Source organism: Myotis brandtii, unplaced genomic scaffold, assembly GCF_000412655.1.
Source record: "Myotis brandtii unplaced genomic scaffold, ASM41265v1 scaffold1882, whole genome shotgun sequence".
Classification (NCBI taxonomy): Eukaryota; Metazoa; Chordata; class Mammalia; order Chiroptera; family Vespertilionidae; genus Myotis; species Myotis brandtii.
In genome coordinates this window covers 143615-158697 of record NW_005356994.1, presented here as the reverse complement: position 1 = coordinate 158697, position 15083 = coordinate 143615, and the positions used below count along the sequence as shown (strand labels likewise).

Genomic DNA, 15083 nt, shown 5'->3' with positions numbered 1-15083 from the left:
TGTTTCTCTTACACGCAGTATCCAGATTGTCAGCATATCCTGCCAGCAATACCTTCTTGTTTGGAATCTGACCTTTTGACCACTTCCGCTGCTACTAACCTGCTCCATCATCTCTTGCCTGGATTATTGCAAGAGCCTCTTCACGGTCTCCCTGCGTCCATCCTCACCACTTCTGTTTAGTTTAACATATTAGCAAGAGTGAGCGTGTCCTTCCTCTCAAGGCCCTGCGTAATCTACGCCCTCACCATGGCCCCTCTGACCTCATCTCCTGCTTCTCTTTTTCTCTTGCTCACTCCCCTCCAGTGACTCTGGCCTCATTGAACATGTCCGGTGAGTCCTGGCTTCCCTTACCTCTTTCAAGTCTTTTCTGTAATGTCTTCTCAGTGAGATCTATCCTGGTCACTCTATTTAAAATTGCAAAATCCCTCAACTCCTAATCTTTTTCCATAGACTTTATGGTCATCTAACATAAAATATGTAAGATTCTCATTTTATTTGCTTATATCCCACCATTAAAAGATAAGGTCCATGAAGGACAGGGTTTTTGTTTAGTTTATTGATGTGTTCAAAGATTCTAGATGGGTGCCCACACATAGTAGGTGCTCAATAAATATTTAATGGAATTGGATTAAAGGAAATTGGATGGGAGCAACTGAAAGTCATCCACCCTGTGGCCAGTTAGTATTTCTGAGCTCTGGACTCAGGCTTATGTAAATTTCTTACCTGGCTAGTTGTTCCTGGTCTCTTTAGCCTCAATTTCCCTGCTTTTTCTCTTTTCTCTACCTCGCTAGAAGCTGGGAGCCCTGTAGAAGAAAGGCTCAGTGGCAAAAGGGTTGAGGCAGAAGTTCAAGTGACTGCAGCAGGACACCCACATTCTATCTGAGCCCTGCTCCAGATTTGCTGAGTAACTCCATGCCAGTCACATGCCCTCTCTGTGCCTCAGTTTCCTCATCTTTCAGTGAGGGATCAGATAAGGCTTTTCTGGTTTTGGCATTCTTTGATCTCAGAACTGGAAGCAGGGCATAGACACTGCATTCTTGTCATTCGTAGGGGCTAGATGGGGAAGGCATTTTCTTGCAGGATCACGCCTCAGACGCCCACTGTAACCTTTTCTGAGGAGACGGCACCCACAGATCAATAGCTTGATTGGATGAAGGATGGGGTGGGGGTGGGGGTGGTGCAGCCAAGGTTTTGGTCATTTTTCAAGGCCTTTCTGTCTCTCTGTCAGGTCTCATGGCGCTCATGTGAAATACCACCTGTTAAGGATGAGAAATGAGAGTCCCTGCTCCCAAAGAATAATTTCATGCCAATGCCTAACACTTGATGTTAAGAATATGGAGCTAATATTACGTAACACTCTACAGCAGTATAGAGCAAGACTTATACCAGGGGAAGTTATGGAGTAGGCAAAGACTGACTTCATTAGAACAATAGTAGCTACTATTTATTGAGTCCCCCTATGTGAATGTCTGCTACTAAGCACTTTTAATATGCATCTTTTAATCTTCACAACACCCCTTTGAGTGTAGGTGCTACTGTTGTACCCGTTTTACAGATGAGGGAATTGAGGCTTAATTTCATAGCTTATAAGTGGCAAAGCCAAATTTTGAAACCAGATCAGCCAGGCTCCAAAGGCTTACTCTGCAACTCTACATTGAGCTTAGCTGTTTAAGCTCCAAATTTGGGTTGTTGTTACTGTTTTTCCTAATGTGGACATGCACTTTTCTAAATGAGGATATACTTGATTGCTTATGTAAACAAGGAGTTGGGAAGTCACATATTACATCTTGAAGATTCTGGGTTGTTATCTGGATGACAGTGGAAAGCCTGGGCATTGATGCAAACGAATGTAGTTATGGGTTAAGAGGTTGATGTTATGGGTACATTAGCACTGGGTAGTTTGATAGCTGTGCCTCTTTTCTCTCTTTTCTGCTTTCAGCTATGACATCTTGCAGTCTTCAGTGTTCCTGCTCTAACTTTCTCCCATACCCCTTCTAAATATCTGTGCATTGGGAAACCAGACAACCAAGTTCATTAGATGTATGTTCAAGTACAAGTAAAGAGGCTCTGAAATGAAACCCTTTTAGGAACAGAATGCATGGGCTTTGTAACCTGTATTATGATGACTCCAGGCCCTTTTTCTTTCCTTTGGGGCCTCAGCTGAATTTAATATAGTCCTGCCAGTTTAATATCTTGAAATTGAGGTGACAATAGGACAGTCCTATGGAGATGTCTCAAGTCAGAGCTGTGCTGACCAAGACCATAGCCACTGGCCCCATGTGGCTAATGAGCACTTGAAATGTGGCTAGTCTGAATTGTGACATGATGTATGTGTAAAATACACTTAGTTCAAAAAAGATTGTCAGCTATTTCATCAATAAATTTTGTATATTGATTACATGTTGATCCAAACATGATCCACTGATTACATGATGGTATTCAAAATAATATTGTTGATATATTGAGTTCAAAAAACTGTATTGCAAAAATTAATCTCACCTGTTTCTTTTTTACTTTTTAATGTGGCTATAAGAGAATGAAAAATTATATATGTGAATATAAATGTGGCTTACATTATATTTCTGTCAGACAGCCCTGGATTAGATTCGATTGGGGTTCGATGCTTCAAGGATTACCTGGGAGTCACATGTTGGGGAGGAGAAGAGAATCCCCTCATTTGCGGAATGGGTATAGACCTCCAGGCTCTATGCTCCACCTTCTTTCTGTCACAAGCTAGGCTGTCATTCTGAAGCTGCTCTGTGTCAAACCCAAGCCTTAGTGGGAATGGAACTGGGAGGTGAGACTGGGCTGAAGCGAGACTTGCACATCCTAATCCATGGGCAGTGGGGAACTAGGCAGTGCTTTTGATTTGATGGATTTTGATGGACTTGTATTCCTGGAAATCTGCCTTCCTCACTTTGACTGAAGTGTGCCCAGGGGCTCAGAGGTTCCGTAAGAGGCATGGAGATGTGGGCTGGCTTGTGGTAGGAGAGATGCTGAACTTGGAAGTGGGTGACTACTCCCTTGACGCTATACTTGTCCAGGTCCCTTCCAGCCTACAAAACTTAGCTGAAATTTCTCCTTCTCCAAGAGGTCTTCCCTAACCATAGTAACTCTTGCTTCTCAAACTCCTGCTGTGTGTACAGTTTGTACCACATCTTTTATTCTGCTGTGGTTAATAGATCCTCACCATCCACAAGGGAAGAGGCCTTTTGCAAACATCCATGTTGTCAAATGCCATATCATTTCGCCCATGAAATTTGGATGCTGTAAAATTTGTATGCAGGCCACCTAGCTAGACACCAGTCTACAGCATGTAGAATTCAGAGGTGACTCTCAAGAGAATCATATATCACTGTCACAAGCCTTTGGTGTGTCATTCTTGAGGGAATGAGATAATGGCTATTCAGTTATAATATTCCAAGAGTGTACAGCTCTGTCCTCCAATTGTTCTGTTAGTCTTCTCTCCCTAACTCAACTCTGAGTAGTCAGCAGAGGTGTCCTTCTCTTCTTCTTTTTTTAAAAAATATATTTTTATTGATTTCAGAGAGGAAGGGAGAGAGAGATAGAAACATCAATGAGGAGAGAGAATCATTGATCAGCTGCCTCCTGCACACCACCTACTGGGGATCAAGCCCACAACCCGGGCATGCGCCCTGATCAGGAATTGAACCGTGATCTCCTCGTTCATAGGTCGATGCTCAACCACTGAGCCATGCCGGCTGGGCGGTGTCCTTCTCTTCTTGACCCTAGAAGACCCTACTGTATATAGTGCTATGGAATAGATACAGGTATCCAATGAGTTAATTGTAGAATAAATGTAAGCTCTATCAGGGCAGCAGGGATGGTGACTGTCAAGTTCAATATTGTCTCCTGGGTACCTGGCACACAAAAAAGTGTTTAATAAATAGTTGTTGAATGAATGAGCACAGTATCTGCACACCTTTATTTGAGGGGCACAAGATGCCATTCGATCGGGTTTTGTTAGCTGGACTTTATATAGAAGAAATGTCTAGTCACCTTGTTTTCAGAATGAATTTTTAGTGGAAGGTCAATGGATTTTAAAGATAATATAGAGGCATAAACCTAAGCCAAAACATAGTAGATTGGGTTCACATGGGCGGTTGGGAAACCATCTTCAGTGTTCTCTCAAAAATAATAAGTGGGAGTGGAAATAAAGGTAACTGTACTTTTTGTCTCCTTTTCTCTATTTTCATCCTTTAGATTCACCAAAACCACCAGTTGCTCCCAAGCCAAAGAATGCCAGTCCCCTCACACCAGTGACTGCACCCAAATTCCCTTCGTCACCCAGGCCTGACAGTCTTCACAGTCCCAACTCCATGTCGAGGGGGCCAAAACCCCCCATCGCCCCTAAACCAAGGCTGGACACCCCCAATGAGTGGAGGGCCAGTGTGTACATGATCAACAGCTTGAACAAATGCAGCAATGGGAAGCTGCTCTGCGTAGATAAGGGACTTTATGAAGAGCAGCAGTCCAACCTGGAGTGCTCTGAGGCCGAGGCCGATGAGGATTACATCGTGGTCCCCAGGGCTCCACCGACAGAGGATGAACCCAGGGATGGGGACTCTGTGGAGAATGCAGTCACGGTGCCTCCGGATGCCACTGGGGAAGAGGAACCCCAGGAGGAAGGTGAGGAGGAGGGGACAGGAGCTGCTGAAGAAGTGGCAGCCCCAGCCGAAATGGCACTGGGTGGAGAGACTGATGAAGGAGTAGCCCCCATTCCTGAGAAGGTGAGGGCTGATGACTGCGCCCAAGACCCAGAGGAAGAGGAGCAGAAGCTCACAAATGAGGAGGAAGAGAAGCTGGTGGAGGAACACAACATGTACAACCTGGAGGATAGGGGCCCTTGGGATGGAGAGGCAGTCTTTTCGAGCGATATCATTCTAACTCAAGTTGATGTAGAGGATCCAGAATCAGCTGGCAAGGAGCCTGGGCCTCTTGGGACACCCAGGGAGGCAGAGGAGGATGGTGAGGAAGGCTGTGCCAAGACAGAACCAGGGGTGCCAGATGAGTATGGGGAATCTGACAGGCCCACTGAGGAGGGTGCTGAAGATACCAGTGAGGAACCTCTGGAGAATGAGGGATTGGCCACGGGCATCCAGGAGGCGGAGATAGTCACAGACAACCCTGACGTCTCCGAGGAGGAGTGTGAAGATGCCACAAGCGGGGGCAACCGGGATGACCAGGATGAACCACCTGACCAAGAGGAGAAAACTGACCAAGAAGAAATGGCAGCAGTCATCCAAGAGGCGAGAGAAGACGTTGCAGAAAGTGAGGACTCCGTGCAGGATGAACCTGCTGAGGAGAGCTGCCAGATCATTCCTTTCGAGAATGACTGTGTGGACGACTTTGTGACTTCACTCTCAGGGAGTCCCTATGAGTTCTTTCCTACAGAGAGCACCTCTTTCTGTGGTGAAAGCTACTCTTCTTTTTCTGAGTCAGCGAAAGGCTTAGAGTCGGAGCAGGAATCAAAGCCAGGGGAATGTGCAGACCAGGACACCGTGGCTGGGACGTTGCGTGGCCAGCATGGCTCCCTGCAAGACGGCACTGGGGAGGGCTTCTCTGTCCCTAACGTGCTGGTCTTGCCAGAGGATGAGGATGCCACAGACGATGCGCTCACCAACCCCTATGAGCTGGGAGTCGACTTGGTGTGCGGAACCGACCCTGGAGAGGGAGAAAAACCCGAGACACAGGCTGCATCAGATGCCCTAAGTGGTTATGGCTCAAAGGAAGAACTGAACTCTGATGCTGAGGGCGGCCTGATGCCCATCGACAGAAAGAACATCATCTCAAGGGCCAGGCCCCACTCTGGGAAAGTGCCTGGCTATGTCCCAGAAACTGTCCCAGAAGAAGCTGGACCAGAAGCTGTCTCATCGTCAGCCATTGGCATTGGGGGTGCCACCGAGGAGGCAAGAAAGATGGTTCTGTCATTGGAGGGGAAGCCACTAGAAGTCAGCAGGGCCTTACCAGCAAAGCCCAGAGCCTTCACTCTGTACCCTCGTTCATTCTCCGTGGAGGGCCGAGAGATCCCAGTCTCCGTGTACCGGGAGCCAGAGGCATCTGGCTTAGCCGACCATCGAATCAAAAGGAAGGATGACAACCTCTCTCTGCCCTGTGTGATTGGCTCCTCTGGGAGTTTCTCCCAGAGGAACCACCTTCCATCCAGTGGCACTTCAACACCATCTTCCATGGTCGATATCCCACCACCTTTTGACCTGGCCTGCATCACCAAGAAGCCTATCACAAAGAGCTCTCCCTCACTCCTGATTGAGAGCGAGCCCCCAGACAAGCACAGCAAGAAGAAGAAGTCATCCTTTAAGCGGTTTCTGGCGCTGACGTTTAAGAAGAAGACTGAGAACAAAGTACACGTGGAGGTCAATGTGTCTTCTTCCAGGTCTTCTTCAGAATCCAGCTACCACGGGCCGTCCCGGCTCCTGGAAATTGACCGCAGGAGCCTCAGCAACTCCCCTCAGCTTAAGACCCGGACTGGCAAGCTCAGGGCTTCCGAATCACCCTCCTCCCTCATCTTCTACAGGGATGGCAAGAGGAAAGGCATCCCCTTCAGCAGGACAGTATCCCGAGTGGAGTCCTTCGAAGACCGCTCCCGGCCCCCCTTTCTGCCCCTGCCCCTGACCAAGCCCCGGTCTATCTCATTTCCCAATGCCGACACTTCGGACTATGAGAACATTCCAGCTATGAACTCGGACTATGAGAATATCCAGATTCCACCCCGGAGGCCTGCGAGGGCTGGGACATTTACAAAGCTGTTTGAAGATCAGAGCAGAGCCCTGTCTACAGCAAACGAAAATGACGGCTACGTGGACATGAGCAGCTTCAACACCTTTGAGAGCAAGCAGCAGAGTGCAGACCAGGAAGCAGAAAGGTACCGTGATTTCGTTTTCTATGTTGTTTATTTAGCAGGTATAACTGTCCGAGTGACTCGGGATGAGTGGTTTTACCTCTCTGAGCCTCAGTTACGTCATCTGTGAAATGGGATTCATGCTACCTCATGGCAGAGTGTTTGAGATCAGAATAGGTAATCTATGTGAAAGTATGATCTAAAATGCTAAGTTCAGTACAAATGTGAGCATGTGTATTTGCAATATTTGTGGGAGATTTCTGATCTAGGTAGATAGCTTTGCTACTCCTCTCTGGGAAAGTCACCAAAGAGAAGGTTCTGGAATCTTGCCAAACTAAATATCTTTCACCATCAGGAAAATACCCTAAATTGAGATTGATACCTTTTTATTGTGTAAATATACACTCTATTGAAGGGAACTAGAAAAGATTATTTAAATTGTTTAAAAAGCCAAGGGTGCCCTGAGCTAAATTTCTGAATAGAAGTCTTTAAGAGGTACATCCAAGCGGATTTTTTTTATTTTGGACTTGTTCACCTTGGAAATGAGAGTGAAACACTGAAATAGGGGTTTTTCTGACCCCACCTTCCCAAGACTGACTGAACGCCCTTATTGATCATCCCAAGTAAATAATTGCCAAATCTTGCTGTTTCTTGTACATTATGAATACAACTTAACAGCGATGCAATTCACTCTCAACCAGTTACATTCTTTTGGGGCTACCTGATCTGAATTAATGAAAAGCCAAAATGGTTGTGATTTTAAAGGAAATTCTGATTCTTTCCTCTTGTGTGCACTAACTTAGCCCAGTCCCACACAGCTGTTGCTACCAGGACTTCCTAGGGGACTTGCAGTAATGAATAGATAAGAATGATTTGCAATTAGCATTCGCTGTCACTGGAGTATAGATGCTAGAAGTGTTTCTATGGTTTATTCTCTTGAGTTTTTTTACATGGTTCCCCACGCTGGCTCTATCTTCTCCCTACCCCAGGCCTGGGCAAGACTATTATTAATTAGTTCTTTATAGGATGAAAAGGTTTGTTTGCTGGAACAGAGGTAAATGCCAACACTGCTGGAGGGACCAAATTCAGTTTGGAGAATGTGGATGTGTGGGAACTCTTAGAGGGCAAGAGGCACTGAACCGACAAGATCATTTCATTAATGGTTATCAGCAGGGTTTGATGACACCCAACCCTAGCTGAGTGCCTCTTAGCATTAATGAAAATAGAACCAAGCTTTGAAATCATAAAATCTCCATGCTGGAAAGCATCTCAAAGGGTACATGGTCAAGCCTCCCACTTCTAACAATCTCTACCTAAATTCCACAAGCTACAGGGAGCTCACTACCTTCCAGAGCTGCCTTTTCTGTTGCTAGGTACACTGATTACGTTTTTCTTTCTGACTGAGGCAAAAACTACCTCCCTCTAATATCCCTAACTCACTCATGCTGGCTTTCCCCTTTCGAGCCAGGTGGGTGAGCCTGTTTCCTCTTTTGTGTGACAGCTCTTCAGAAATTGAAATCTACTGTAGAATTACAGAATGGTATAGCTGGAGGGGACCTTCAGGCGACATTTGGTCCTGTTACGGAGGTGGAAATAGAGGCACAGAGAAGGAAAGGGACTTGCCAAGGGTCTCTCAGCCATTTAGTGGAGAAATCAGCGGTAGGACTCAGATTTCCTGACTCCGTCAGGAGTTTGCAGTGAATTATGCTGCAGGATGCCAAGTCGGGCTGTGCATGCAGCACACTGTGCGACCCTGGGTCGCATTTACCTTTTAGTCGGTATATGGTGGTGCCCTCTGGAGTTGTGCACTGCACAGGCGTTGGCCATATGCAAAGGCCCCGATGTCTTGATCTGTAATTTGTCCAAACAAACAAGTAAAAAGATTTCTTCACCCAAACTAACACGACAATAAGGGAATGTTAATGTTACCTTACCTTGATTGTTTACTGTGTGACAGGCACTGTGCTAGGTGCTTTCCCTGCATATCTCACATTTGATGCTACAGCCTGGGGCTTTGGTTGAGTATCCTAACTGTCAGACTCTGAATTTCCAAAGCACTGTCCCCCTCTCTGATACTATTTCACCAAAGGCCAGACTGGCTGGGATAAATCTCCCATGCAGGAACCACATCCTCTTGGACATCAATCAGTGAGCAAAGCTTTCTTCCATTTTCCTGCATGAAACAGATGGGAGCAGAGGGGGAGAAAAATCCCTGCTTTGGGCTGGAACAGGCCTGGGCAAGGGATGTTTCAGACACATCAAGTTGAGAGACACAAGGGACTGCCAAGGGGGTGGGGGCTCCCCTGCTGCTTCGCCTGAATGAGAGCTTTGAGAATCGAGTGGAGGGGTGCTGCTGATCTCAGACAGGGGTGCTTCAGGTTGGAACAGAGGCGAGAGGCAGTTCCTTCCTCCTCCTACTTGTCCTGCCCCATACCTTGCTTGAGTGTGAGGATCAGAGATAGAAGCCAAATAAATATCAACATCCTGAAAGAACATAGGACCGTGCACCAGGAGACGTGAGTTCAAAGCCCACTCAGTCACTGACTTCCTGTGGGATCTTGGAAAGGGCTAGGCCACAGTTTGCTCATCTGTGAAATGGTGAGATTGGAGTAGGTTTGTATTCCTCAACCATTCACCTTTCCTGTACCACCTTTATATTTCTGTTATACTGCCTATATTCTCGCTTACTTTTTGTCTTTCAAGCAGTCCATCTTTTTTATTTTGCAAAAATAAAATATTTAGAAAGGGATTTTATGTCCTGGTAGGATGTGGAAAAACAGTTTCAGTTGCCATAAATAGAAGGCAGTTGTACAAATAAGATACAAAGGAAAAGAAAATAACAGGTAAAATCTCGCTTGAGGTTATTACTTGCCAAGACTGTGAGCTGAAGGCTTGGTCCCTTTGTTAAACAGGGAGAGGTGTTAAAGACATCCTGGCACCACACAGAGACTTTCTACTTGGCATAATCCAAAGGATTCATAAGGACTGGAAAGTGGTGTGATTCAATGTTATTTAAATCCAAGTTCTTTTTCCACTAAAAGTACTTTTCTTCAAGAAAGGGTAGAGTATATAATAGAATTCAGAGAGCCCATAGGGACCCCTGCATCAGAGCAGCAGCTCATCAGAGCGCTAATGGATGGTGATAAAGTTTCTTCTGTGCAGTTACTTCCTCTGAGATTTGTATGCACAGATAATAACATTTTAAGAGCTATAATAATATTCTTATTAACAATTTTCTATCTTATAAAACAAAATTTTATATACAGACATTGCCTATGTACATTTTCCCCATGGTATACAACAAAAGTTTTGTCATCCATTAAATTGTATTCTTTTTCCCTGAATTGACCCTCTTGGGGGAAAAAAGGACTAGAGATACAGTCTAATATTCCTACTTTTCAAATAGGTTGTTTTATGTCTTCAGTCAGTAGTCTTGGTTGCGGGAACCTAGGCTTGACTTCCGAATATCCATGGCACCTCAGTATGTTGGTTATGCACTAGGAGCTTAATAAATGTATGCTGATGGCCAGGGGTTTATGATTCTATGGGAGTAGAATTTTGAGCTTCACAAGGGTTTGGGAAAGAAATATAATTTATTACGTACCTATCTTTGGCAACACAGTGCTAAGTGCTTTGTATATACTTATAAAACACCCATTGCTGTAAAACACTACAAAAACTGATTTGTCCTAAGTATCTCATTTAAAACCTCAAAACTGTGTTTGTGGATGTTTGTTGTTGTTGTTTTGCACGATGTTAATCACAGCATTATGTATCAGCAGAGATCTCTGGTGTCACTTTTTTCTAACATTTCATAATGAAAACATTCAGACTTATAGAAAAGTTGTTTTTACAGTGAATGTTCATATGCTCAACCCCTAGAATATACCATTGCCATATTGCCATACTGTGTCGAGTGAAGTATGGAAGGAGATGGTCACACCATCACTGGGTAGGGGAAAGAGGGTCCCTGAAATGTGAGTAGAAAATGCTTTAGGACCAGACGAGTAGGAGTCCAGAGGAGGATGGGATGGCTTCAAAGACAGGGTGGCATTTGAATAGACACTAAAGGAAAAGTAGGATTTTGACATCTGGAGCAGGAGAGGAGAAAGGTGTGAGGACATACAGAGAAACTTCAGGCTGTAGTTTTTAGCTGGTAAAGCTGTAATGAAAATTATTTTATCTTGCTTCAGAAGGTACTTTGATATCTTTAGTTTGAAAAAATGGTTCAGATCATCTGAAGACATGGAGAATATATGAAGGAGATTGGGTTGAAAGACTTAAGGACTAAACTCAGACACCATCTTTTTCTAATTTCTACTTCTTACCACCAAACCTTGCATCAGCTAATTCACTCACTCCCTCTTCTAACATTTGTTCAGCATCTACTAATTGTCAGCTACTGTTCCAGGTACTAGAGGGATGAAGGTCCCTGCCCTCAAGGTCTTTCAGTCTGGCTGGGGAGAGAGACTGATTGAGGCCATTAGAACCTGGTGTGATAAAGGCTTTGTTAGAGGTCCCTCCAAACAGTCCTGGAGGAGTCTATCTGAGAGACACTTGAGGTGGGTATTGCCACAGTAATAAGAGCTCGTGATGGAGACAAACAGTCCAGGAAGAGCACAAGCCTGTGCATGAGTTTGGAGATAAGAAAGAACCTCGAAGTGTGCAGATGGAGCTCAGTGTGAACATCTGTGAGATGAAGTTGGGAAGGCAGGTTGGGACCCAGCCGAGAAGGGCCTCATATATTGGCTTGGAGAGTTAGCACATACCCCTGGGCAGTGGGGAATCCGAGCAGGTTTTCAGCGGGGGCTGCTGCAATGGGGATGGTGCATTGTCACAGACACCTGGGTGACAGGGTGGAGAGCAGAGGGGATGGAGAGATGAGAAGCAGGTAGGTTAATCAAGAGGCTGTTGCAATGGTCCCCTCCAGAGAATATGAAGACCAAGCAGGGCTGCAGCAGTGGGAAGGGGAGGAGTGGAGTTCTTGTCTCCAGAATGCCCACAGCAACCCAGTTCTCCAGTGTCCACTCCAGGGCTAGCTTATGTTTGCCTTTGCTTTTCTCTTCTCATTCTTTTACTTACCTGTGATAGTCTGGCTGGTCCCAAATAAATAAAAGATTTGAGTTGGTTTTCAATAAGAGACAAAGCAGGGAATAATAAGAATCCAGTCCTGAGAAGCGCCAGGCATTGTAGGGGCTGTGTCGTTGTTGAGACTCGACGGGATTGGACTTGCGGTATTTTCACACTCGCTAACAGGTAGAAATGCAAATCTTTGTGAAGACCTGACCGGCAAGACCATCACCCTGAAGGTTGAGCCTAGTGATACCATTGAGAATGTGAAGGCTAAGATCCAGGATAAGGAAGGCATCCCTCCTGACCAGCAGAGTCTCATCTTCGCAGGCTAGCAGCTGGAAGATGGCCGCACTCTTTCTGACTACAACATCCAGAAAGAGTCCACCCTGCACCTGGTCCTCCGTCTGAGGGGTGGCTGTTAATTCCTCAGTTTTGCATTCACAGTGCCCAGTGATGGCACTACTCTGCATTCCAGCCATTTGCCCCAATTTAAGTTTAGAAATTACCACTTCAGTAATAACTGAATCTGTTCAGAGTGTTAATAAAAGTTTTGTTGCATGGTAAAAAACAGAACAAAAACAAAAAAGTCCTTAAAAAAAGAAGTTAAAGGATACAAGCCAAGTCATAAAGTTGGGCAAACCAGACCAAGGCTGGTGACTGCCATTTAAATTCTGAAATCCATCACAAAATCTAGCAAAGGGTGCCTTCTTCCCTCCTCCCTAACCCCCAGAATTTTCAGAATACAATAAATATTTTGCTGAAGTGATTCCTTGAGAGACTGAAACCTGACTTTCATTTTTTACAAAATAAAAGTATTTTGTACTCCAGCAACAAATGTTCATATCATTGTAAAACAAAGGTGATTTACAGCCTCAGCGCGAAATCCTTTTGGCGGGAGGGGGAGATGTGGCAGAGTTGCATCTAAGCCTCCTGCTGACCATTGGTGCTGAGAGCTGCGTGGCTGGATTTTCGGCGAATCCCCAACCATAGTTTTCATTGGCATTTTTGTATCTGCCTGTAAACTGGGAGCCTTCCTATGATTACTATGCTTTTGACAAATGAACTCATGCAGAGCTTTCATTAAGTTTCATTGAAAGGACCTGGAAATGCCATAAAAATTATTATAATCTCAAAACCATCACATTCCTAATGCATGCGGCCGGGCTTCTTGTTGAAATTGACTGATGAGAATATTCAGTTTTTAATTTTCTGACTTAAAATAAGACCATCTGCAGCTGTTTCTTTTAGCAATAATTTTTAATTAAATGCAATAAAACTTACAGGGAAGGACCCTAATAAGAAAATCGTGTCAGGAACACCCTTATTGTAACATTTACTAGAGTGATATTAAGGCCCCCCAACTATTTTTTTCCCTTGCAGAGCTATAATATAGACAGAATCCTGATTAAGTGTTAATCACAATGTGGTTTTACCTTCATAAAATCATGGTTTCCCCCTGTGGGAGGTGTGAAAATAATTCTCACTAATAGAAGACAGTCTCGTTGCATGAGTTCTTTGGTGAAATGTCAGCAGCAGGTCTCCTGGACCAGCTGAGCCCCAGAGGAGGAGTGAGGTCTTTGTTCCAGCCCAGTTTGGATGGTGCTGGATGTATTCGGGCCTCCCTGTTCCCTGCCTATTGATTGGGGACGAGCGAAATCATGCACAGGGTGCAGCCAAAGAAAAAAGTTATGCCTGCATTTCATGCATTCCTTCAGTAAATCCATATCAAGTGCCTAGTAGGTGCTAGGCACTGCTATGTGAGCTTTGTAGCAAGCTGACAACATCCCTGCTCGGGCCCAGCTGATATTCTGTAAGGAGTCAGACAGTATACAAACTTAATAAGTAAATGAGATAATTATAAATAATGAGATCATTCTTTAGGGATGAGATGATTCTTTTATGAAAAAAGGAAAAAAGCAATGTGGTAGAAAGTGACTGGTAGATGGGGGTGGTCAGGGAAGGCTTCTCTGAAGAGAAGACATTTGAGTAAAACCTGGGTGATGATCAGACATCATCAGGAGGGAGGACATTCCAGGCAGTGGCAACAGCAGGGACAAAGGCCCTGAGACGGAAAGCCCTTACAGGGTTTGTGAAGAGGCCAGAAGGCCAGTATGAATGAGTGCAGAACACAATGGGAGAGTGATGGGGGATGGGGTAGGCAAGGGCCTATGTAAGATTTGGATTTTACTTTCATGAGATGCCATTGGAGGGAAGTGTTAGGATCCAAAAACGTTTGAATTATCTGAACTCTTCAGACCATTTCACAGAACTTGTACATTTAGGGCCAGATTAGCAAATGTAATTTGAAAATGTAGCAAAGAGTATTTCCTATTCAAAATGGTTCTTGAAGTGTAAAGAGGTCCCTGCCCTGCCCCTTGTGAGTTTTGGGTCTCAGGTCTCTCTTCCACCTGTGACTGCTCTGAAATGTTGTGGTGGTTCTGGGTTCCCCGTCTGAATGCTGTTTACAGAAGATGGTGGTGTTCCAGGAAACTAGGAGGAGACTAGCCCAGCCACGCCAGAAAAAGGATGGGAGGTGATAAGGTTGGGGAGTTTCTTGAAAAGGAATGTGCTGCATTTGGACTTGTACTGCCTATGGGAACTAGTTTGATCTGTGAACCACAGGGAGCTATTGAAGGTTTTCGAGCAAGGGAATGACATCATCAGTGTTTCTCCAGCACAGTTATTGTCAGCTGTGTAGGGTGGAATGGAGGAAAAGAAGCTGCCATGGTGAGGTGTCTAAACATTAAAGGATGGAGGCCTGGCAACAGGATCTAGTTCCTTCAGCCTCTGTAGTGTGATGCCTCCCAGCACGGCTACTGCACAATGTCTGGCTAGTGTGGAACTCCCCAGTGTAGAGTTCTCAGGGTGGCTGATGGCATTTAGGCAGTACAGGTGACAGGACCAGAGAGTCAGCGTGGAACAGCAGGAAGAGATGATGAACTTGAGTTAGGCTCTGCTCTTATCATCTGATCTGAACCTCAGTTTCCTCACCTGTTCAACTGGTACGGTGGTCGGTTTATCACGGAGCTATCGTGAGGAGTCAGAGATAGTGCATGAACAAGGGCTTTGTCAGGTATTAAAAACAAATACCGTCAGTCTTTTTAAAGTATATATATATATATATATTTTT

The 15083-nt window shown here is 45.0% G+C and overlaps 1 protein-coding gene across 1 annotated transcript; it reads left to right on the top strand.

Annotated features, from left to right (window-relative positions):
- Positions 1–270: 270 nt before the first annotated feature.
- LOC102247533 (FYVE, RhoGEF and PH domain-containing protein 5-like) lies at positions 271–12285 on the top strand. The gene is made up of 3 exons (XM_014538288.1): positions 271–330; positions 4225–6904; positions 12141–12285. The coding sequence occupies exons 1-3, from the start codon at positions 324–326 to the stop codon at positions 12283–12285; spliced, it is 2832 nt and encodes a 943-aa protein (XP_014393774.1). The 5' UTR covers positions 271–323.
- Positions 12286–15083: the final 2798 nt, after the last annotated feature.

What these genes read in the sequence shown, in the direction of transcription:
- LOC102247533 (XM_014538288.1), top strand. An exon ending in GCAGACCAGGAAGCAGAAAG is followed by an intron (nt 6,905 to 12,140) that starts GTACCGTGATTT and finishes GCTAACAGGTAG; the next exon opens with AAATGCAAATCTTTGTGAAG.